Raw genomic sequence first — 25,351 nt, forward strand, 5'->3', positions numbered from 1 at the left:
GGAACTCTGCATTGAGATGAGTATATCTTTCCTTTTCTCCTTTGCCTTTAGCTTCTCTTCTTTTCTCAGCTATTTGTAAAGCCTTCTAAGACAACCATTTTGCCTTGTTGCATTTCTTTTTCTTGGGGATGGCTTTGTTCACCACCTCCAGTAGAGTGTTACAAACCTCTGTCCATAGATCTTCAGGCACTTCAGAACTAATCCCTTGAATCTACTTGTCACTTCCACTGTATAATTTGTAAGGCATTTATTTTAGGTCATATTGGAATTACCTTGTGGTTTTCCCTACTTTCTTCAATTTAAGCCTGAGTTTTGCAACAAGGAGTTCATGATCTGAGCTATAGTCAGCTGCCACCTTGTTTTTGCTGATTGTATAGAGCTTTTCCATCTTTGGCTGCAATGAATATAATCAATCTGATTTCGGTATTGATCATCTGGTGATGTCCATGTGTAGAGTTGTCTCTTGTGTTGTTGGAAGAGGGTGTTTGCTATGACTAGAACGTTCTGTTGGCAAAACTCTGTTAGCCTTTGCCCTGCTTCATTTTGTACTCCAAGGCCAAACTTGGCTGTTACTCCAGGTATCTCTTGACTTCCTACTTTCGCATTTCAGTCCCCTATGATTAAGAAGACATCTTTTTTGGTTTTAGTTCTAGAAAGTCTTCTAGCTCTTCATCGAACTGTTCAACTTCAGCTTTTTTAGCATTACTGGTTGGGGAATAGACTTGGATTACTGTGATACTGAATGGTTTCCCTTGGAAATGAACTGTGATCATTCTGTCATTTTTGAGACTGCACCAAAGTACCACACTTTAGACTCTTTTGTTGACTATTTTTTTGCAGCCAAGCAAAAATAAATTGGAGACTTGAAGCCAGGCAGCCTGGGGATAAGTCTTGCCTGGCTGTGCCAACTGGGCAAGTTCCTGAACCTACTCTATCTTAGCTTCCTAAACTCTAAGTAGAACTATAATATCACAATTATAAAGGTGTGTACCTCCTAACATTGTTTAAGAATATTAACAATGTTAAGAATGTGTTAGTGCATGTAGAATTTGTAACAGATCGACAGATATTGCCCATTATTAATAATGCTATCAGCTCGTCCCTCTTCAAGTTCTGCCTCGCTTTTCTCCTTTGCATATATCAGCACTGAGATTTTTTTACATACGCATTGGCTTGATTTTCAACTTCTCCAGGAGAATTTAAGCTCCAAAAGGACAGACATTTTGTCTCTTGATGACTGTGACAGCCCCAGAATCTGCAACATTGCCTAACAAGCTCTCAGTAGATATTTGTTGGCTACATGAAGGTGGGCTTCCCTGGTGGCTCAGTGGTAAAGAATCCACCTGCCAAACAGGAGACTTGAGTTCGATCCTGGGTGAGATCCCCTGGCTAAGGAAATCACAACCCACTTCAGTATACTTGACTGAGAAATCCCATGGACAGAGCAGCATGGCGGGCTACAGTTCATGGGGTTGGAGAAAAGTCAGACACGACAAATAGCAACAACATGAATGAAGGCATAAGTGACTCTATTTGTGTGACATATCTGTTCCTGTAAATTAGAAACTAAATTCATATGGATAAATAATTTATATATAAAACTGTTTTATTATTAAGTGTAATTATAAAAAGGATATATTCTTATAACAATTAACTGGCTCTAAGATATCATATCACACTTTAAACAAAGAAAAGCACTGAAAAAGTTATAATTTAAAGAAAATAGAGCAAATAACTACTATTCAAAACTATACATATCAGTATAGAATACTTCAGATTGTTTTTGAGCTTGGGAAAATAACAGAATACAGCACAAGTGAAAAATAATAAACTGAACTTATAAGGCACCCAGTTTCTATCATCATTGTGTGTGCTATGAGTAGTAGGTACTAAAGTCCCTCACAGGAGGTGAACACAGATGTCAGGTGGTTTCCAAATTTTGTGGAACTTTCTTACTTTTCAAAGAGAAAATCTGGTGTGGGCCAGAAGGAGGCACTGAAATGCAATTAACAGATGGGGAAGAGCTTTTACTAGAGCAGGACCAGCAGTAAAGGAAGTTCACCTAATACAAGGCCCGGGGAAATGGACGTGACCTGTTGCCACCACAAGGACTGAACCACGTGGTTCCTGATGCAGAGGCTGCTGATGCCCAGATTTCTGTATCTTGGTTTCCTGTGTGATGAGACACACTTGTGTCCTAATAGAGACACTATCAATGTCAGACATTTAAAAGTACGATTTCTTCCCAGTTTTGACACGACATTTTTGTTATTGTTTAGTGCTAAGTCGTAGACCTTACAGACTGTAGCCTGCCAGGTTCCTCTGTCCATGGGACCTCCCAGGCAAGAATATTGGAGTGGATTACCATTTCCTCCTCCAGGGGATATTCCTAGCTCAGGGATCGATCCCGTTTCTCCACTGAAGACAGACTCTTTATCACTGAGCAACTGGGGAAGCCCCCATACTATACTCTTAATTCCAAATCCCAGTATGTAAGGTGGGATTTAACAGAAGCAACATATCAATGATTCATTTCCAGAGTTTTATCTACTGTGATCTTTTAACCTATGAGTGATAAAGTGCTTCATCCTCAGGCACTACTCATGTTATATTTTTGGAGCTGCCTTTGCTTTTTAGCATCCCAATCAGCATGAATTTCTGATGAACTTTCATCAGTTTACAGTAAGTTGGCAAGTTTTCAGTACATGAAAAATGTATTTTCAGCATATTTTTAAAAATAACCAAGATGAGATAGGCAGCATCCATAGGACTGTCTTCCTTCTGAATATCCATCTCTGCCAAGGAAGAAGGACGAAACAGAACTAGAGGACTTAACAAAATTTTTTAGGCCATCTTTTCCTCTTAATTGAAGTTCATAAAGAGGAAAACATAGTGGTTCCCTCCTATTCATTTTCAGGTTAACTCTGTGAGTTTGGGTTCACATATCCAGTTAGGCATCACATACAAATTAATAACTAGGGTTTTTGATTCACTTAAAAACTGACTTCATTGATTTAGTGATATCTCTTGATGAGGGTGAAGGAGGAGAGTGAAAAAGCCAGATTAAATCTCAACATTAAGAAAACTAAGATCGTGGCATCTAGTCCCATCATTTCATGGCAAATAGAAGGGGAAAAGGTAGAAGCAGTGACAGATTTCCTCTTCTTGGACCCTTAAGTCAGTGCGGTTGGTGACTATAGCCTTGAAATTAGATGATTGCTTCTTAGCAGGAAAGCTATGGCAAAACTAGACAGTGTGTTAAAAAAGCAAAGATATAAAAAAAAAAAAAAAAAAAGCAAAGATATCACTTTGCTGATAAAGGTCCGTATAATCAAACCTATGGTGTTTCCAGTAGCCATGTACAGATGCGAGAGCTGGACAATAACAGAGCGCTGAAGAATCGATGCTTTTGAACTGTGGTACTGGAGAACACTATTGAGAGTCCCTTGGAAAACAAGGAGATAAAACTAGTCAATCTTAAAGGAAATCAACCCTGAATATTCTTTGGAAGGACTGATGCTGAAGCTAAAGCTTCAATACTTTGGCTACCTGATGCAAACAGTTGACTCATTGGAAAAGACCCTGATGCTGTGAAAGATTGAAGGCAGAAGAAGAGGGAAACAGAGGATGAGATGATTGGATGGCATCATCAATTCAATGGACATGAACCTGGGCAAAATCCAGGAGATGGTGAGGGACAGGTAAGCCTGGCATGCTATATAGTCCATGGGGTCACAGTTGGATGTGACTAAGCAACTGAACAACAATAACTTAGAGTGATAAATCACCCCTTTATTCAGATTCTCTTGGAATTATTTCTTTATCACATTTGTATGTTTTTCAATGAAAGGTTTGGTACATTTTCTTTAAAACAGTCATATGGAATCAATTCCTAGAGAAACATAACGATGGGATGGTTTCTTTAAGTGGTATCATCAAAGTTAACAGGGTTAATTCCAGAAGCAATACATGGAAACCACATACTTCACTTCATGAAATAAGCTCACGTTTCTTTATTTTTATAGAAAGTCCCAAATGTAGTTTAAATAGAAGTAGATCTTAGTATTATCTACCACTTCAGCATTTTTATAATTTAGATTAACATTACCTCTCTGCTCATGAAACAATATGTTCTAAAATTCTAGAGTAATGCTACCTGAGAATCTGTGAAAAAAAAATCTCAATCTGGGAAACAAAAAAATAATTTACTAGTACTTCCAGTTATTTTTTTTAAGATGTGTCCCAATTTCACCATTAAATTTGTCCTATGAATTCAAGAGTAGTGGATCATCCTATTGTTCTTCACATTTAATGGTTAACAGCTCTACACACCTCTTCTCTTGTAGAATTTTACTGTAAAAGACTCACAAACTTAAATGAAATCAGAAGTGCACTGCTTTTCAGGGAGGAGAAGGTGAAGCAATCAACCCAATTTAAGAAAACAAAATCCAAAATTCTGTTCTGTACATCTGTGTCTCTTTTTCTGTTTTGCATATAGGGTTATCGTTACCATCTTTCTAAATTCCATATATATGCGTTAGTATACTGTATTGGTCTTTGGACTCTGTGGGAGAAGGCGAGGGTGGGATGTTTCGAGAGAACAGCATCAAAACATGTATATTATCTAGGGTGAAACAGATCACCAGCCCAGGCTGGATGCATGAGACAAGTGCTCGGGCCTGGTGCACTGGGAAGACCCAGAGGAATCAGGTGCAGAGGGAGGTGGGAGGGGGGATCGGGATGCGAAATACATGTAAATCCATGGCTGATTCATGTCAATGTATGACAAAAACCACTACAATATTGTAAAGCAATTAGCCTCCAACTAATAAAAATAAATGAAAAAAAAAAAAAAAAAGAAAACAAAATCCACATACTGCTGAAAAGCAGGGTGGGTGTATAAAGACTCAGGGGTGACATCCTTCAGAAACCAGAATTACTGGCTGGAAATGGTCATATCTCCAAATCTGCCTGCTCATAGTCAAGGCTCATCTGTATATTACAGATTTCAGAGCTTCCCTGAAAGGGTAACACTAAATGACAAACACACTAATTCAAAACAACATGAACGACCAGTCTCTCAGATCTGTGTAACAAAGAAACAAACAAAAAAAAAGATTAAAGAAATATGCCAACGTCTCTGAAATGAAAAGATCAATCAAATATTTAGTAGTTATTTAGGTAGAGTGTTTTCCCTGTGTTTTTCTCTAAGAGTTTTATAGTATCTGGTCTTACATTTAGGTTTTTAATCCATCTTGAGTTTATTTTTGTATACGGTATTAGGGAGTGTTCTAATTTTATTCTTTTACACATAGCTGTCCGGTTTTCCCAGCACCACTTACTGAAGAGACCGCCTTTTCTCCATTGTATATTCCTGCCTCCTTTGTCATAGATTAGTTGACCATGGGTGTGTGAGTTCATCTCTGAACTTTCCATCCTGTCGCATTGATCTATATTTCTGTTTTTGTGCCAGTGCCATACCAACCTGATTACTCTAGTTCTGTATTGAACTGGCCAAAAGGTTCATTTAAGTTTTTCCATAAAATCTTATATAACAAACTTTTCAGGCAACTCAATAATATATTCTGAGGTCAGGGAATCTAATTTCTACAGTTTTGTTTTTCTTTCTTAAGATTGCTTTGGCTTCTTGGAGTCTTTTGTGTTTCCATTAAAACTGTAAAATTTTTGGCTCTAATTCTATGAAAAATGTCATTGGTAATTTGACAGGGATTGTACTGAATCTGTAGATTGTTTGGGTAGTATAGTCATTTTCACAATATTGTTTCTTCCAATCCAAGAACATGGTATATCCCTCCATCTGTTCTGCATCATTTTTTATCTTTTGTCAGTATCTTATAGTTTTATGAGATAGTTTTGTCTCCTTGTAGTTTTGTCTCTTTAGGTAGGTTTATTCCTAGGTATTTTTATTATTTTTGTTGCAATGGTAGATGGGATTGTTTTCTCAATTTCTCTTTCTGATCTTTCATTGTTAATGTATAGGAATGCTCATCTTTACTTTTTAAAAGCAAAAGACTGAGCTAGGTCCTAGGAGAAATTAGAAATCTTTCTATGGTTTAGAAGTCTAGGGTTTCTGCCATCAGGAGAATTGATTTATAAAACGAGTGCAAATACACAAAATAATTTGTATTAAAATACAAAATGACAGCAATCTAATAGTCAATTTTTTTTTTCATGCAAGGGTAAAGAAATTCAAAGAAGTGGGGCAAGGGGAAATATGACACAAATAACAGAGAATTCTCTAGAAATGAACAAACCTATCCATATAAAAACTGAGCAGATGTTCCAGGGTTCTGTTACCTGCATTAATGCTACAGTACTAAAATGACATACTTGCCAATAAATAATCATTATCAAATGCGACTATATAATTTACCTTTCTAAACACTTTCCTATGATACCTCTACATTTTATTAGTATGATCCTGTTTACATCTTTTAGTTAATAAGGAAAAACTACTATTGTCTCCACTTAGTAGATGTTCCCTAAGGCCAGAGGAATAAAATGAATATTGGAGTGTAATGGAGTTATTTTAATTTACTAAGTCACTAGTAGAATTTAACATCTAATTGAGTTTTTAACATCTAATTGAGTACTCTGCTAAGGACAAGATAATGTATTTATTTGTTCAGGGTTTCAGGGAAAAAGCTAAAGTGAAAACATGTTGCATTATATTGTTGATTTTCATCATCATCAATACACACATTTTATTTTTTATTTTTTTCATTTATTTTTATTAGTTGGAGGCTAATTGCTTTACAATATTGTAGTGGTTTTTGTCATACATTGACATGAATCAGCCATGGATTTACATGTATTCCCCATCCCGATCCCCCCTCCCACCTCCCTCTGCACCCGATTCCTCTGGGTCTTCCCAGTGCTCCAGGCCCGAGCACTTGTCTCATGCATCCAGCCTGGGCTGGTGATCTAATACACACATTTTAAGTGCACGCATGTCATCAGTGTTTTCCTAGGAGGTAAGTGAAGTCAGTGAAACTGATACATTCCCCTTAATTATCTGCAATGCTCTAAATGAAAACACACAGATATTGATGATAACAAGTTAATTACAGTTACTATTAATAAATTACCTCTTCTAAGGCATTCCATAGTTCCTCATCCATATGCTCATTAAAGGGATCCAGATTTTTCCTCACTGTTCCAGTGAATAAAACAGGTTCCTAAATACTCCAAAATAGTGAATGTTATTATTGTAACCTCTTTTCATTTTATTCCACTGTGTACAGAATATAAAAATTAAAATACAAAACATCTAAATTCATTAATTATTAATAATAATGTTGCAACTGTATGTTTACAAAACAGTATCTCTAAAATAATTTTCCATTGTACAAAGTATTCTACAAAATATCTTCCAGACTACTGAACACTAGCAGAAGAAAGTGTTGACGTTTTTTTATCCTAAGAAAAAAAATGAAAACAAAGGAAGATTTTATTTTTTAAAGAAATGCCATCCCAGTAATAAATATCTGCTTAAACACACACACAAACTGAGAAAATAATTACATGGGAAACTATCCTGGTGTGACTGGGATATACCAACAACATGATTAGTAGAAGTTTGTGCCTCAAAGCAAACCATTAAATATTTACACATTGGCACTTAAGAATAAACTAAGCTATTTTCTCCATTGGTCAGACTGTCTTCTAGGACCTGGAATCTCTCCATATGTGTGAAATGAATATCCCCACACATCCAAGGGGAACACCAGCTCCTGGAGCTTGCAGCTCCTCTGTTCATGGAGAGATCACCTCTGATTCTGCACCAGGCGATCCCCACATTCTCTCACCTGTGCGCCAGGATCACCTGCCTCACAGAACCTCATTATTAACTGCAAGGTCAGGATGACCTGAAACCCACTGTGACCTGAGTCATAATGAAATTATTTAACTAGCTTTTCCTGTTTTACTTCTGGAGGAGCCATAAGAAAATTACTGGAAATATATGCCTCCTTCTGAGTTTCAAGAAAGAATCTTCTACATAAGCTAATGTAAGCCATTTACATTTTCTTCTGGAAGGTTCTAGTAAGCCATGTCACAAGAATATGAGCAGCAGTGAAGAGGCCAATTGGCTCCCTTCAGTGAAGAGGGTAAAACAAGGGGATGCACACGTGTGGGAACAAGAGAAGATCTGACTCTTCCACAAATGCCTGGAACTGCTCAGAATCACCATGTTCAAATCCTGCCTGGACTTGAGGATGGATTTTCCTCCTCACTTCATAAAAGCCTGAGAAGAAAGCTGAAGACAGACAGACATTTCTTTCTCCCAATCATGAGGAAGAATGATATTCAGGGAGCCTTCCAAACCTTCCTTCAATATGGTCTCAGTTTTAAGTCTGGTCAGAGAGAAATGAATGCAGAAAACTCAGGGTCTGCCACCAAAAAAGATGTATCCCTGAGCAAACTCCACAATTAAAAAGACATTATAAAGGAAGATTTATTCGCACAAAGTTGATTAAGTGGCCAATACACCTCCAAAGAACTGAAAATCACTAGTCATAGGATATTTCAGAATGAGTACTGAACTGAACTGAAAAATCCCAAGACCAATTTAAGGTCTCCCTTAAAACTCTTGAATTTAGAATCAAAGACTAAACAACCATCTAAACAATAGTTAAGTGTTTCTTGTCAGGGGAATAACCATCATTCTACTTCAGATTTTTATAAAAACTTGTTACTTTTTGTAATTATAAACACTAAGATTCCAACATGCAGGCAATTTCTCATCCTTCAGCTGTCTCCATGAGTTTTACATAAAAGATGTGGCCACGCGAGGAGGGGAAGCTGGTCCCCAATTTTCCTCCTCCTTCTCTTCTCCATCTTCCCTCCAGTTTCCAGATCCATTCAAGTAAGCAGGCTACTTCCTGAATATAATCTCAATCGGTGTACTTTCTGGGGGACATATTTAACTACTTCAGTTACTGAGCACAAAGAACACACATACTTCAGCTTCCTGTTGTGTTTAAGGAAATTATTTAAGAAGAAATTTCATTTTTGCTTATTTCTGAAATTTTGAACAGAAATTGAGGCATAACTTCTTAAGAAGTATTCATCTTTGAAAGCTCCCTCCAGGATGGACGGGCTGTATCTCCACTCCCCCGTCTCTGGTTCCTACCCAGGTCCTTGCTGTTATCACATCTCCCTCAGTTCTGAGAGAGAAAGACCATCCTGGAAGTTCATCATTGCTTCCAGGATCACAGGGAGCAGGGATTCAGGGAAGATGATGTGGGCCTGGCTCACCTGAGTGGGGCAACTCAAAGAAACAGCACTGGGCTCCCCCTCTGCAGAGTCTGCTCTCAGCTTCCTAGGTTCCCTAAATCAAGGTATTGAGATGCAAGTATCATTGCTTCCTACTTGTTTGGCAGGGGAAGAGAGACATAAGTTTTCTGTACTTAGACAAGTAACTTCAAATAATCACAGTAACACACTTTCTCCAACTCTGAGCCAGCAAGACATTGTAAAGAGAAAGGGCTCTTGGCCGGGGAGGGATATGATTTTGAGTATTTTCTCCTCTCACTTATTAGACCATGACATATAAGAGAATAACACATTTCCAAACTGATACTGTCCAAATGAGGGACAGGGCAGTAGGAGTAGTATCTTATGACTTTGCTCCATGATTATTCACTCTTGTTATAGTTTTGAGTGGGATGGTAGAAAAAAAAAATGGGGAAAATATCTCATGAGTACAACATTGCCAAAGAATTGATGCTTTCAAATTCTTCTCTGTGGTGCTGGAGAAGACTCTTGAGAGTCCCTTGGACAGCAAGGAGATCAAACCAGTCAATCCTAAAGAAAATCAACCCTGAATATTCACTGGAAGGACTGATGCTGAAGCTGAAGCTCCAATACTTTGGCCACCTGATGAGAAGAACTGACTCATTGGAAAAGACCCTGATACTAGGAAAGATTGAGAACAGGAGGAGAAGTGGGGGGGTGGGGTGATAGAGGATGGGATGGTTGGATGGCATCATTGACTCAATGGACATGAGTTTGAGTAGACTCTGGGAAATAGTGAAGGACAAAGAAGCTTGGCATGCTGCAGTTCATGGGTCACAAAGAGTCAGACATGATTTAGCAACTGAACAACAAAATTTATTGAAAAAAAAAAAGTTTGGAATCAGACAGTTCTAAGTTCTGATTCTATTGTTCACTAGTTATTAGACCCAGGGTAAGTTATTAATCTTCCCAAGACTCAGTTCGCTTATTGGAAACTGGGGTTAACCTTGGGGAGTTGCCCTAAGAATCTGGAACAAGAGTGAAGTTCCTCATATGATGCTAACATGGACCAGGAGCCCAGCCCAACAGGGGACAATGAAAAGCAGTGTCTGTTAAACTGCAGGTGTAGTCAATGGATCATGAAATCAATTTAGTGCCTTGTGACCATCATTTTGTCTTTTAAATGAACTAGAATAGAACTAGTAGCACAGAAGATATCAGAGCACAGCCCAAGAGTAATATTGTCTTCTGAAATTTTTGTTCCTGTGTGTGTGGGTGGGTGGGTGTGGTGTGCATGCACACATGAAATAATGATATGAAGCAATTTCATGGACCACAGTCAACAGCCAGTTGAAATCACAAGCAGAGCAATTCACTGCTCAGGCTCGGGAGTTGGGAATCTCTTTAATTTGAATCCTGTTAATATATTTTAGAAATTAATATTTGTATCATTTGCAAATATTTTTTTCTATTCCATAGGTTGTCTTCTCAGTTTTTTTTTTTTTAATGGTTTCATTTGTGGTACAAAACTTTTATGTTTAATTAGGTCCCATTTGTTTATTTTTGCTTTTGTTTCCATTATTTTAGGGGGCAGATCCAAGAAAATATTGCTGTGATTAATGTCAATAATTATTCTGCCTAAGTTCTCTTCTAGGATCTTGTCTGACAAAGTATCTTGTCTTACAGGTCTTCGGGTCATTAATTCATCTTGAATTTATTTTTGTATATGGCATTAGACAATGTTCAAATTTCATTCTTTTACATGTAGCTGTGCAGATGTCCAACCCCAAAGAAAGGCAATGACAAAGAATGCTCAAACTACCGCACAATTGCACTCATCTTACATGCTAGCAAAGTAATGCTCAAAATTCTTCAAGCCAGGCTTTAACAGTACATGAAGCATGAAGTTCCAGATGTTCAAACTGGATTTAGAAAAGGCAGAGGAACATGAAATCAAATGGCCAACATCCACTGGATCACTGCAAAAGAAAGAGAGTTCCAGAAAAACATCTATTTCTGCTTTATTGACTATGCCAAAGCCTCTGACAGTGTGGATCACCACAAACTGTGGAAAATTCTGAAAGAGATGGGAATACCAGACCACCTGACCTGCCTCTTGAGGAATCTGTATGCAGGTCAGGAAGCAACAGTTCGAACTGGACACGGAACAACAGACTGGTTTCAAATTGGGAAAGGAGTATGTCAAGGCTATATATTGTCACCCTGCTTATTTAACTTATATGCAGAGTGCATCATGAGAAATGCTGGGCTGGATGAAGCACAAGCTGGAATCAAGATTTCTGGGACATATATCAATCACCTCAGATATGCAGATGACACCACCCTTATGGCAGAAAGGAAAGAAGAACTGAAGAGCCTCTTGATGAAAGTGAAAGAGGAGAGTGAAAAAGTTGGCTTAAAGCTCAACATTCAGAAAACTAAGATCATGGCATCTAGTCCCATCACTTCATGACAAATAGATGGGGAAACAGTGGAAACAGTGGCAGACTTACTATTTTGGGGCTCCAAAATCACTGCAGATGGTGATTACAGCCATGAAATTCAAAGACACTTGCTCCTTGGAAGAAAAGTTATGACCAACCTAGACAGCATATTAAAAAGCAGAGCCATTACTTTGCCAACAAAGGTCCATCTAGTCAAGGCTATGATTTTTCCAGGAGTCATGTATGGATGTGAGAGTTGGACTATAAAGAAAGCTGAGCACTAAAGAATTGATGCTTTTGAACTGTGGTGTTGGAGAAGCCTCTTGAGAGTCCCTTGGACAGCAAGGAGATCCAACCAGTCCATCCTAAAGGAAAAGAGTCCTGAATATTCATTGGAAGGACTGATGCTGAAGCTCCAATAATTTGACCACCTGATGTGAAGAACTGACTCATTTGAAAAGATCCTGATGCTGGGAAAGATTGAAGGCTGGAGTAGAAGGGACGACAGAGGATGAGATGGTTGGATGGCATCACCGACTCAATGGACATGAGTTTGGGTAAACTCCAGGAGTTGGTTATGGATAGGGAGGACTGGCATGCTACAGTCCATGGGGTCGCAAAGAGTCAGACACGACTGAGTGACTGAGCTGAACTGAACTGTGCAGATTTCTCCACACTATTTATTGAAGAGACTGTCTTTTCTTTATTACATACTCTTATCTCTTTTGTCCTAGATTAATTGACTATAAGTGTGTGGGTTTATTTCTGGGTTTTCTATCCTGTCCCATTAATCTATGTGTCTGGCTTCTGTGACAGCAACATACTTTTTCAATTACTGTAACTTTGCAATATAGCCTGAAGTCAGGGACTGTGATTCCTCTAGATTCATTCTTCTCTCTCAAGATTGTTTTGACTGTTCGGGGTATTTTCTGTTTCCATACAAATTAAAAAAAAATTTTGTTCTAGTTTTGTGAAAAATGCCACCAGTAATTTGATAGAGATTGCACTGAATCTGTAAATTGTCTTGGGTAGTATGGTTATTTTTAACAATACTGATTCTTTCAATCCAAGAACACAGAATATCTTTTCTTTTGTTTGTATCATCTTCAATTACTTTCATCAGTGTCTTACAGGTTTTGGACTAAACGTCTTTTGCCTCCTTAGGTAGAAGTACTCCTAGATTTTCTTTTTTTCCTTTGATGTGATGTTAATGGGATTATTTCCTTTATTTCTCTTTCTGATACTTTGTTTCTAGTCTATATAATTGCAGCCTATTTCTGTATATACAACAGCTTATACAGCTCAATATAAAAAAAAAACAATCTAATAAAAAAGTTGGAAGAAGAACTAGACATTTCTCCAAAGAAGACATACAGATGGTCGATAGGCCCATGAAAAGATACTCAACATCACTAATTACTAGAGAAATACAGATTAAAACTACAATGAGGCATCACCTCACACTGGTTAGAATGACCATCATTAAATAGTCTACAAATAATAAATGCTGGAGAGGGTGTGGAGGAAAGGGGACCCTCCTACACTGTTGGTGGGAATGTAAATTGGTGCAGCTGTTATGGAAAACAGTATGGAGGTTCCTTAAAAGCTGAAAAAGAGTTACTGAGTGATCCAGCAATTCCACACCTCAGCAAATATCTGGAAAACATAAAAACCCTAATTCAAAAAGATGCATGCACCACAGTATTCACAACAGTACTACTTACAATAGCCAAGATATGTTCACGGACAGATGAATGGATAAAGATATGATGTATACACATACACACACACACACACACAGACACACACACACGGGAATATTATTCAGCCATAAAAAGAATGAAATAACGCCATTTGCAGCAACATGGATGAACCTAGAGATTATGAAACTAAGCAAAATAAGTCAGGAAGAGAAAGACAAATATCATATGCTGCTGCTGCTGCTAACTCACTTCAGTCGTGTCCGATTCTGTGTGAGATCACTTATATGTGGAATCTTAAAAAATGACAGAAACGAACTTATTTACAACACAGAAACAGATTCAAGAGCATAAAATACACACTAATGGTTACCAAAAAGGAAAGTGGTGAAGGATAAATTAAAAATCTGTGCTTAATAATACACACTACTATTTTACTATACAATTGAAACACTGTGAAAAAACAATCAGACACACACAAAATCTGACTCCTGGCTCTGCCCCTTACTTGATAAGTAGGACAAGCTCCCAGGGCCTCAGTTTTTAAACCTATCAGGTAAGGATAACAACAGAAATGTGAGGATTAAGCAGGAAATGGTCAGATAAGGGGCTAAAATGTGTTAATGATTTCACAAATGTTAGGAATTATTATCAGTACTCATTTAACTTGTCAGGGGGCTATAACAAGCATGAGAGGAGCAGAAACAAGAGATACTGGCCCTGTCCTCAAAGAGAGGAAGAAAAAAGCCAAGAGTGTGGGGAGGGCTGAGGAAAAAGGCCAGAGGTCTTGGTGGCAGACTGGCAAGTAAGTGTACAAGGTCGTGGTCAGGAAAGAAGCTGCTGGGTGGGGGACATGAAATCAAAGTACAAAAAAGTGTTTTATTCTCTCTTCTTGCTTTTGGTGGAAACGTCAGATACATGTCTCTGTTACACTTTCCCCCAAATTCCTATTGCGTTCTTTTGATTTTTGTTTCTTTGCTCTACTATTTATATGAACAATTTAGTTTATATTGTAAATAATATATATAAAGAAAATCACCAAGGACCATGAACACATAAGCAGAAATTAAAGAGTAAAGTCATTCCAGAAGGTGTTACTCTTTCTATTAAGCAGAAATAAGATCCAAAGGCCAGTAACTCAATCATTAAGAATAACAGCTCCTAATGACTGAGCATTCCCAAGAACCAGACATGGTTCCTGGGAATTGTTCATAAGGCACAAACCTTATCTCACCTAGTTGTGTGCGATAAGTCTCTTCAGTCGTGTCAGACTCTTTGCGACCCTGTGAACTGTGGCCCACCACACTCCTCTGTCCTGGGATTCTCCAGGCAAGAATACTGGAGTGAGTTGCCATGGCCTCCTCCAGTGGATCTTCCTGACCCAGGAATTGAATCTGCATCTCTCATGTCTCCTGCATTGGCAGGCAGGTCCTTTACCACTAGCACCACTTGGGAAGCCCAGTTATATCTTCACAACAAATCTGTGTGGCAATGATTCTCAGACCTGGTTTAAGGATAAGGTAACTGAAGTCTGGAAGATGAGCAATGTTATCAAGGCCCCAAAGTCCTTTGAGGCAGAGTACGAATAAGATTGTTGGTTCACGTTGACACTCAGTTTACACAAACATTCTATCCCTGGCTGTCTCTGGAATGATTTCTGGGAACCTTTGCACATTGCAAGTTTATCAACCAATATTGCACCTTGGAGACAAAGGCATATAGAGAGGAATCTACACGTATACAAAGCTTAGCACTATTTTGTAAGGATGCTCTCTGGAGTGTGTACAATGAACATGCTCAGAGGGAGGGTGGAAATCAACAGAACAGAACAGAACCAAACTATGTTGATGCAAAGGTATGTTTAGTCTTTGCTCAGATGTGCTTCCAAACATTATTGGCAGAGCCAAGGATCTTCTAACATTATTTCTTTATTTATAGAATTATTTTATGTACACAAGCATACAACTTTTTCTTATTAAGAAGCTTTAAAAAATAATGCAAGGCATGTTTCTAAAGCCTAGCATCCAAGGTTATGAAAGGATTTTACAGACATGCCCTTTATTTCTGTTAACTAGTCTCATTTCAGAGATGAGTATGATCAAAACATAAAACCTGGGACTCTAAACTCATTTATTTTCTACTGTAACCACAAGTCATGAATTAAATAACCAGAGGGAATCTTTAAATATGGAGACTGAACATGCTAAAAAGTTCTTCCCATTTTTCTTGAAAGGGATAGCTTTGAAAAAAATATTTTAATTGTGGTAAAATGCATATGAAATTTACTAGCTTAACCATTTGTAAGTACACAGTTCAGTGGTATTAAATACATTTACATTGTTGTACATCTCTACCTTCCAGCCACAGAACTTCTTTCAACTTGCAGAACTGAAACTCTACCCACTAAAGAACAACTTCCCACTCCCAGCAGCTCCTGGCACCCACCATTCTACTTCCTGTCTCCATGCATTTACTACTCTAGGTAGCTTATATTAGTAGAATCATAGAGTATTTGTCCTTTGTGACTGGCTTATTTCACTTAGCTTAATTTCCTCAAGGTTCATCTGTGCTGTAGCACAAGTCAGAATTTCCTTCCTTTCTAAGGCTGAATATTACTCCACTGTATACATATATGCATTACATTTCGTTTATCAATTCATTTGTCAATGGACCTTTGGGTGCCTCCACCTTTTTGCTACTGAGAATAAAGCTGCTATGAACATGCAAGTACAGGTATCACTTCAAGATCTCTCTTTCAATTCATTTGGGTTTATACTCTAAAATAGAATTGCTAGATCATATAATAATTCTATCTTTTAGATAGACTTTTTTGAGATTGAATTTTTTTGAGAAATGACCAACTTGTTTTCCACAGTGGCTGTACTATCTTACATCCTACCAGAAATGAACAAGGATTCTAATTTCTCTACATCCTTGCCAATACTACCAACCCATCTTCTTTCTTTCTCTCTTTCATTTTTCTTTTTGACAGTAGATGTCTTAAAGGGTGCAAGGTGGCATTTCACTGTAGTCTGTAAAACTGTATTTTGGTTTCAAAAGTACTTAGACATATACATTAGCATATGTAAAATTAGATAGTCAGTGGAAATCTGCTGTATGAGCTCAAATCCAGGGCTCTGTGATAACCTAGAGGGGTGGGATGAGGTGGGAGGTGGGAAGGACATTCAAGAGGGAGGGGACATATGTATACCTATGGCTGATCCATGTTGATATATGGCAGAAACCAAAAAAATATTGTAAAGTAATTATCTTTCAATTAAAAATAAATTAATTAGAAAAACAAGAGTACTCAGAGTAATTCCAGGTATTTTAGAGGCCATGGGAATAGCAGCAGCTGTACTCAGTTGTTAGACCCAAGCCCACGTGCTCCTTCCCTTTGGGTGTCATGTTGAGATACTTCCTAATACACAGGCATTTCAGGGCACATTAAACCCACATTCCAGAAAGCACAATTGCCTGGCTCATTTTGTCTCATCTCATCTCTGTTTTTCATCTCAAGAGGTTATTTATCTGAGTTTCCTTTGATGGGCAGCTGATTATCAATTATATAAAAAGATCAAATTCCTTTTTTAAAAATTGGTAAGTCTGTCAAAGGAGAGAGCAGAATGAAAGGTGAGGACACAGAATCTAGGTTGCCCTTGGCTATATACCTGGAGGATGGTAATTTCTCAGTAAATATTCAGAGTATTACTGAGTATTTCTCAGTAAATATTATGTTGAGTGAATGAACCACAAGGAATGACATGAGTGTCTACTATACATATAATCCAGTGTCCAAAACACTCCCTGAAAGTTGTACTTCTTTAAGACTCAGAAGATAAGAAAACAGAATCAGAGTCCAGGAAAAGACTGGCCAATGGCCAGCTCAATGCTCCACCATCACAGCAGTCACATCTGGGTCTACGTGAAGCACTTCACACTCAGTGACCTATTTTGTCCTCACAACAGCTCAAGGGGCTGGTACTGTTAGTTACCTTGTAAGAGAAAACTGAGGTGCATAGAGACAGAATTCTGAGTTCCCTGCTCTACCTCACTATTCTGTACTGCCTCCTTGGTGAAAATCATTTACTAATGGATGAATTGTCAGTCTCCCCAAATCATCTATATATCCTGTAATTCTCAAAGCTCAACAGTTTCACAGAAAGTCCAAGAAGATAATCACCTTTGAAAAGATGTCCTCATTTCCCTCAGCGAAATTCCATCTGTAAGACACTTAAAAGTCATGTTTCCCTATAGGAACCTGCCGGGAGTCGTTGTGGGAGATCCCACCCATGACGAGGTCATGAGGAAAAGACCTGACACGCAAGGCCATTCAGGATCCCATCCATGACAAGGTCATGAGGAAAAAACCTGACACACAAGGCCATTCAGGATACAAGGGACCCTCCAGGTTGACCTCGGCCTCTACCCCACCCTGTATCCTCCCCACTTTTCTGCTCTTTTTCTTGTTTGCCCTGCTGCAGATTCTTGGGTTGCCTGCCGAGAGTTCTCCCGCTCCTCTTTCACTGAATAAAGACCAACTTAAAACCCTAACTAATAAATCTCCTGGACGCTGGCACCCTATGAAGGGGCCAGGGATGAAGGAAATGCTTCAATTCAAACCCTTTTGCTGGCATTCTGGCTTATTTGATAAATGTGTGCTTATTGCAAAAAATGCTCATGATTGTTCTAAACATCCTAAGCATAATACGCTAACATTAAGCATAGGCCCCTCCTCGGGGTGAGAAAGGCTCCACAAATAAAACAGCCACAAATGTGCCTAATAGAAAATACTTTAGATAGAGATTAGCTGGTGAGTTCCTGCAGGTAGTTAACTTTTAGACTAAGAGCCTGTTTTGTGCTATATCTGCTGTTTTTGCAATCCTTTGCATTTCTGTTCTGTAAAAATGTAATCCTATTTAGTTCCCATGGAGATGACACCTATTAGAAAGAATATAGATTAATCACAAGAAAAACAGGGCCGGCTACTGAAGTTGCTTAAGTCACACCACGTGCAAGCCATAAAATGTTAACAGGCCTGAAGGCCAAATGATAAAGAAGACTCTTGTGAATGAAAAGTATGTGGGTGACATCCTGTTTCTGTTGAAGGTCAAGTTGCTGTAATGTTTTGAGATGACCTGTGTGTAAGCAATATGCACTTCCCCCCAAAAGATGTTGTTAAGGGTATAAAGGGGCAGTGCAAAAATAAACTTCAGACTTAGCCACCGAGCTATGTCTCACTGTGTCTCTCTCTTGCTGACGCTGTTCATCCTGAGGGTACCCCTGGATCCTGCTAGGGCAAAGACCCTGGCAGGAACCTCTGCAGTGCTAAAGAAACCATTTTTCCTTTTGTTCTCAGAATTATGTGGTTATCAGTGGATAAAACTGTGGCAACTGAGGAAGACTGTGTCCAGAAATCACTAAATCACATGCACACAAAACTGATGAATGAACAAAGAAACAAAACATGTGTCCAATGAAAATGTCTGTTGAAAATACCTGATGTTAAAAATGTGCTCTATTTGGGAAAAAAGGATCAACCCTTCCATGTAATTTGAAAAAAAAAACAACTTAAAAGCAATTAAACTTAGATACATTATAAAAAGAACAATGTGACAATGCTCTGATGTGCATACCTGAGGTGCAACTGACAGTTTCTTCCTTAAATCATGAAGTCCAATGTTGGTTGTCCAGATCCGATCAATCTGAATGCCACCTTCGGGTTCTGACAATCTAAAAAGAGCAGCGATGAGGGAACTTTTTCCAGTTCCTGTTCTTCCCACGATGCCACACTGTAAAGAGACCAAGGGGGATTAAGAATTAACAGGATACAACAAACCTAGAAGAAACCCTGATTGTTGAAGATGAATTTTCAAAGTTCTGTTACATATAGAGAGTAGTCTGTAGTTTCTCAAGCATGGTCTCGGTGACATTCTGAGCCAGAAAATTCATTGTTGGGGGTAAGGAGACTGTCATGTATATTGTAAGATGTTTAACAGTAGCCATGAACTCTACCCACTAGATACCAGATGCAACCCCCAAATTGTGGCAACCAAAAATGGCAGATATTCACAAATGTCCCTGGTTGAGACCACCATCATCCCAAGCATATAGAATATAAACTAGAGTGATTTTTATGCCTTCTTAAGATGACATGCAGTTTTATTCAGATTTCCCTGAAGGGAGGCTTAATATGCTGAAAATTGTTTTCTGTGATTATCACATAGTATCCATTCTGTGGTATGTTAAAGGGGGAGACATGAATGTGTGTGTGTTGTATGTGTATGGATGTGTGTAAATAACATTCATAAATAAAGCAAGATGACTTTAAAAAGTAATCTGCTGGCAGTGAAAAACCAGCAGTCTCCTAAGTGGTGCATAAGAAGTCAGCTTTTAAATTAAATTTATTCCTACTGCCTAGGTAATCTGACCTTGGGAATCACATGGGTAGTTTTACAGAGATGTCAAGAAGTCAGAGAAGCGACTTAGCATGCAAGCATGTATTGGAGAAGGCAATGACAACCCACTCCAGTGTTCTTGCCTGGAGAATCCCAGGGACAGGGGAGCCTGGTGGGCTGCCGTCTGTGAGGTCGCACAGAGTCAGACACAACTGAAGCGACTTAGCAGCAGCAGCAGCAAGTAAGAAGTGTTATATACAAACAAGTACTCACTTTCTCAGGCATCTGTTATTTAAAAGGAATTATTCTTTGGTAGAAAAATGAAATCATTTACTGATATTAAATATCTTAATTATATTCGATGTTGAAACATCTTAAAATATAAAATGCAGAATCTTAAAAGACAAAGGCCAGTAGGCAAAATGCACATAATGAAGCCAACAACAACACAAAAAATATTTGCTATTTACACAGGACCTTTAATTGGAGCAGTGCAAAAGGCATTTAATTAACAAATTAATACTTACAATTGAACCTTGAAAAAATACATGTCAAGTGTCAGTCTATTTATTAAAAACAAAGCAGGGAGAAATTAAGTGACTAGCAATAAGATTAAAGAATCTATACAATGCAGGTTAAATGCTGGTAGGGAATAAAACTGCATTCAAATATGCATGCAGAAACTGGTGTTTTTTACCAATGAGTTTGAAAGTGAAAGAAAGTGTTAGTCACTCAGTCTTGTCTGACTTTTTGTGACTCCATGGAATGTAGCCCATGGACAGGCTCCTCTGTCCATGGAATTCTCAAGGCAAGAATAGTAGAGTGGGTTGCCATTTCCTACTCCAGGGGATCTTCCTGACCCAGGGATGGAGGCCAGGTCTCCTGCCTTGCAGGCAGGTTCTTTACCATCTGAGCCACCAGGGATGCCCAATTACAAATTCCCTGAAGGAAGCTTCCCAAGAGATGATTTCATCTCTGTTTAGAATCTGGAATTGATGAGAGTGTAAGACATGCTTTCAATCATTTGTAAATCAGTAAAATTTTAAAACTTATAGCTTTAAAGAGAACAACTAAATCTGTCTATGCAATATAATCAGAATTCTTAGAAATTTTCATTTTTCTGATTTGAATACCTCTAGAGTTTCACACCTTAGCCTGTCAAATCAATCATGGCATTTCAAAAAAGAATTTATATTTATAGAGATTAAACATCCAAAAAGTGGGTTTACCTAATTTTATTATCTTACAAAGATAATACGTCTGTAAGTCTATACTTATATGCCTATACATCTATAAGATATTTTTTTATTGTTGTTGTTTAGTGTCTCAGTCATGTCTAACTCTTTGCAACCCCATGGACTGCCGAACACCAGGCTTCCCTGTCCATCACCATCTCACGGAGCTTGCTCAAACTCATGTCCATCAAGTCAGCGATACCATCCAACCAACTCGTCCTCTGTCGTCCCCTTCTCCTCCTGCCCTCAATCTTTGGCAGCATCAGGGTCTTTCCCAATGAATCAGCTCTTCCCATCAGGTAGCCAAAGTATTGGAGATTCGGCTTCAGCATAAGTTTTTCCAATGAATATTCAGAGTTGATTTCCTATAAGATTGACTACTTTGATCCCCTTGCAGTCCAAAGGACTCTCAAGAATCTTTTTCAGCACCACAGTTCGAAAGCATCAGTTCTTTGGCACTCAACCTTCTTTATGGTACAACCCTTATTTGACTACTGGAAAAACCATAGCTTTGATTATATGGACTTTTGTTGGCAAAGTAATGTCTCTGCTTTTTAATATTCTGTCTAGGTTTGTCAATATTTTTCTTCCAAAGAGCAAACATCTTTTAATTTCATGGCTGCCGTCACTGACCACAGCGATGCTGGAGCCCAAGAAAGTAAAGTCTGTCACTTTCCATTGTTTCCCCATCTATCTGCCATGAAGTGATGGGACCAGATACCATGATCTTCATTTATTGAATGTTGAATTTTAAGCCAGCTTTTTCACTCTCCTCTTTCACTTTCATCAACAGGCTCTTTAGTTTCTCTTTGCTTTCTGCCATTACAATGGTGTCATCCACATATCTAATGTTATTGTTATTTCTCCTGGCAGTTTTAATTCCAGCTTGAGCTTCATCCAGCCTGGCACTTCACATGATGTACTTTGCGTATAAGTTGAATAAGCAGGGTGACAAAATACAGCCTTGATGTACTGCTTTCCCAATTTTCAACCAGTCCGCTGTTCCATGTCCAGTTCTAACTGTTGCTTCTTGACCTGCATATAGGTTTCTCAGGACATTTTGCACCTTATTTTAAACCTTAATCCATATGATACAGATGGGCCATCTGTGCACACAAGCAAGTCGTAGTGTGTACATATGTGACTCATGTGTTTTGTGTACAGGTAGGCCTCAGAGATATTTTGGATTTGGTCAAGACAACCTCAGTAATGTGACTATCACAAAATAAAGCAAGTTATATGAATTTTTTGTTTCTCTGTTCAAAAAGATTTGAGTTTATTCTATATTGTAGTCTACTAAGTGTACAATAGCATTATATATTAAAAAAGATGTACACAACTTAATTTCCAATACTTTATTGCTAAAAGAATGCTAACCATCATTTGAGCCTTAAAACACACTGATCACAGATCCCAGAATAACACATATCATAAAATGAAATGGCTTGAAATATTGAGAGAATTATCAAAATGTGACAGAGACATGAAGTTAGCAAATGCTATAGGAAAAATGGTGCCAATGTTTTGCTTGACACAGCATTGCCATAAATGTATAATTTGTGGGGAAAAAAATGCATTCTCTGTGAAGCACAATAAAAACAGGTATGCCTGTATATCACGGTGTTCTCATACATAAATTAAACCACAACAGGACACAAGTGAGTACTCTATCTGTGAGGATGCATGGAGGTTCCCATGTCATCAGCTCTACTGAAATTGATCCATCTTTGCAAACGGGAACATTTTTAGAGTTTGAGTAAATGGTCTGAGATATATAGGGGCACCAAGGGTTGTTCATGACCACAGGACTATGAACTCCAAACTCCAGTGAGGAGAACTGAAAAAAAAAAAAAATGGAGGGCTTCCCTGGCAGTTTAGTGGTTATGATTCTGTGCTTCCACTACAGGGGATGTAGGTTCAATCCTTGGTGAAATAACTAAGATCCCACATGTTGCATGGCCACAGGCACCCCAAAAGAAAAAGGCAACTCAAAGACAACCTGGTTCTGGCTATTTCTACAGTTCAGTCATCAAAACTATAGTCTGAGTGACTTTTCTGGGTAACCAAAGGGTTTTACCAATTGCCTGTGGAGAGTATCACCAGTATCACTAAGCTCACATCCTTCAATCTAAAGACACCTTGAGGGCTTCCCTGGAGGTTCAGTGGTAAAGAATCCAGCTGCCAGTACAGGAGTCATGGGTTCAATCCCTGGTCTGGGAGAATCCCACATGCCACAAAGCAACTAAGCTCATGCACCACAACTATTGAGCCTGTGTATAGAACCTGGGAACTAAAACTACTGAGTCCACAGGCCACATCTACTAAAACCCTCACACCCTATATAGACTGTGCTCTGTAACAAGAAAAGACACCACATTGAGAAGCCAGTGCACCACAACTAGAGTAGTTTCCACTCACCAAAACTAGAGAAAAGCCCGAGCAGCAAGAGACCCAGCACAGCCAAAAATAAATAAATGAATAAATTATGGGAGCCGGCACACGAGATCCCACCCATGACAAGGTCATGAGGGAGAAAACCTGACGGGCAAGGCGGATCAGGTTTTCAAGGATTTCGAAAAGGCTAGCTCATGAGATCCCACCCATGACAAGCTCATGGGGAGAAAACCTGACGGGCAAGGCGGATCAGGTTTTCAGGGATTCCGAAAAGCTGCCCCAAAGCTGCCCCCGGCGCTCACCTTAAAGATGATATCTGTTTTTCTGATGCTTGCTTCAATAGACTACTCCCTAATTTCTGTGATACAGGCAGAAGGCCCTCCCAGATCTCTTTTCAAATAAGAATTAATTTAGAACTTAAATCTATGTTTTTTGGGTGGTGGTATTTTATGAGATTGTTTAGGATGAAAGGAGTGTTTTAATTTAAACTCCTTTGCTGGTAGTTTGTTAGCCAAATGCATTTATGCCCTTGGTACTATTATGCATGATTGCTTATAATATTTTAATCATAAAATAGCATAAAGAACCTGATTATATAAAAGCCCTAATAGACATAGAGCATTTTTGAGGGGTGAAGGAGTTTTATTAGAAAATATGAGAGAAAATTATTATAAAAGTGGTTATTGGGTTAACGTTTGCTTGCTGTGTTTTTGCTTTTAGTGTGCTAAGGCTGTGCTATGGAAACCATTGTTAATATAGTTATAGATCTAGAAAAATAAGAGCTTAGTCCTAGTGTTGTAACAATGAAATAGTTGTTAATTATTAGCCAGGAGTGCTAGGCAGAGGCTGCCTTATTAGAGCCACAGAGTTTGTATGGGGTAAAACTTTTAGATAAATTTAATTGACAACTTTTGCAGAAGAATTGATGTTGGTATTAACAGGGTCGTATTTTTATTATGTTGTGACATGCTGTACTGTTGCCCTATGAGACTGTAACTCTTCTGTTAAGGTCACCACAGAAACAGAAAACAGGCTTCCATTCACCTGACTTACATAAAATGTTTATAAGCCCTAAGGCCAAAAGATAATGTGTAAAGATTTATTATAGAAACGAAATGCAGAAAGCATCTTGTTCTTCCTTAAGGACAAACTGATGTAATGTAAACTAACCCTGTATAGACATGAGTGAGCATCTTGTATCCTGGATACATTCTGAGTGAGGGTATATAAACTGTTGTCAAAAAATAAAAGACAGACTTGGCCCTATCAAGGCTGGTCTCACGTGTCTTCTATCTCTCGCCGACGCTGTTCATCCTGAGGGTACCCCCTGGATCCTGCCGAGGCTGGACCCCGGCAGAGAAAATCTTATTTTATTTGCTTTACAATGACTCCTTTCTGTTTTTCCAACCAGGTTGGTCTCTGATGATGACAACAACTTGTTAGACACTTGCATCTGGATCTCTCTCCACACACCAAACTCAATATAATCAACACCCAATGCCCCACACAAAACAACCCCTTCCTTTGTCTTTCCCACATTACTCTCACGACTTCTTTCCCAGGCTCAGGGGCTGAACTGTCCACCTTACTTCCCTGAGTCCAGCACGGTGCCAAGCCCTGAAGACTCTACTTTTGCAGTGTTTCATGACTCAGTTCCTCATTTTAAGATCCACAGTCAGCACTGGAGTGCTGGGCTGCATCATTTTTAAAAAACAAGTTAAAGCAAACTCTTTCCTTAAAAATAATCAGTGCAAATGAATTTGAAAAGTAAACACTAGCTATACTCAGCACTCTGAAAAAACCATTTTCAAGATGATGTTTTTACTTTCTAGACTTCTGTATGTGTTCTTAAAGACACAAGTTCACATATATAAACAAAATGGGATTAAAATGAACATACTGCTATCTGTTTTCATTTAGTA

The 25,351-nt window shown here is 38.5% G+C and overlaps 1 protein-coding gene across 4 annotated transcripts in view; it reads right to left on the reverse strand.

The window, feature by feature from the left end:
• LOC122686751 (ATP-binding cassette sub-family C member 4-like) overlaps positions 1-25,351 on the reverse strand; it is a 2,082,459-nt gene that overhangs the window by 382,018 nt on the left and 1,675,090 nt on the right. Inside the window, exons 35-36 of one of the 4 annotated variants that reach the window (XM_043891985.1) lie at positions 19,039-19,194; positions 7,110-7,199 (exon numbers count right to left, since the gene is read on the reverse strand). The exons of the other annotated variants lie outside the window; for them this stretch is intronic. Coding sequence (XP_043747920.1) covers positions 7,110-7,199; positions 19,039-19,194 — 246 coding nt within the window. The remainder of the gene's footprint in view (positions 1-7,109; positions 7,200-19,038; positions 19,195-25,351) is intronic. 4 annotated transcript variants of the gene reach the window in all.

The sequence above is a fragment of the Cervus elaphus genome, chromosome 30 (assembly GCF_910594005.1).
Source record: "Cervus elaphus chromosome 30, mCerEla1.1, whole genome shotgun sequence".
NCBI lineage: Eukaryota > Metazoa > Chordata > Mammalia > Artiodactyla > Cervidae > Cervus > Cervus elaphus.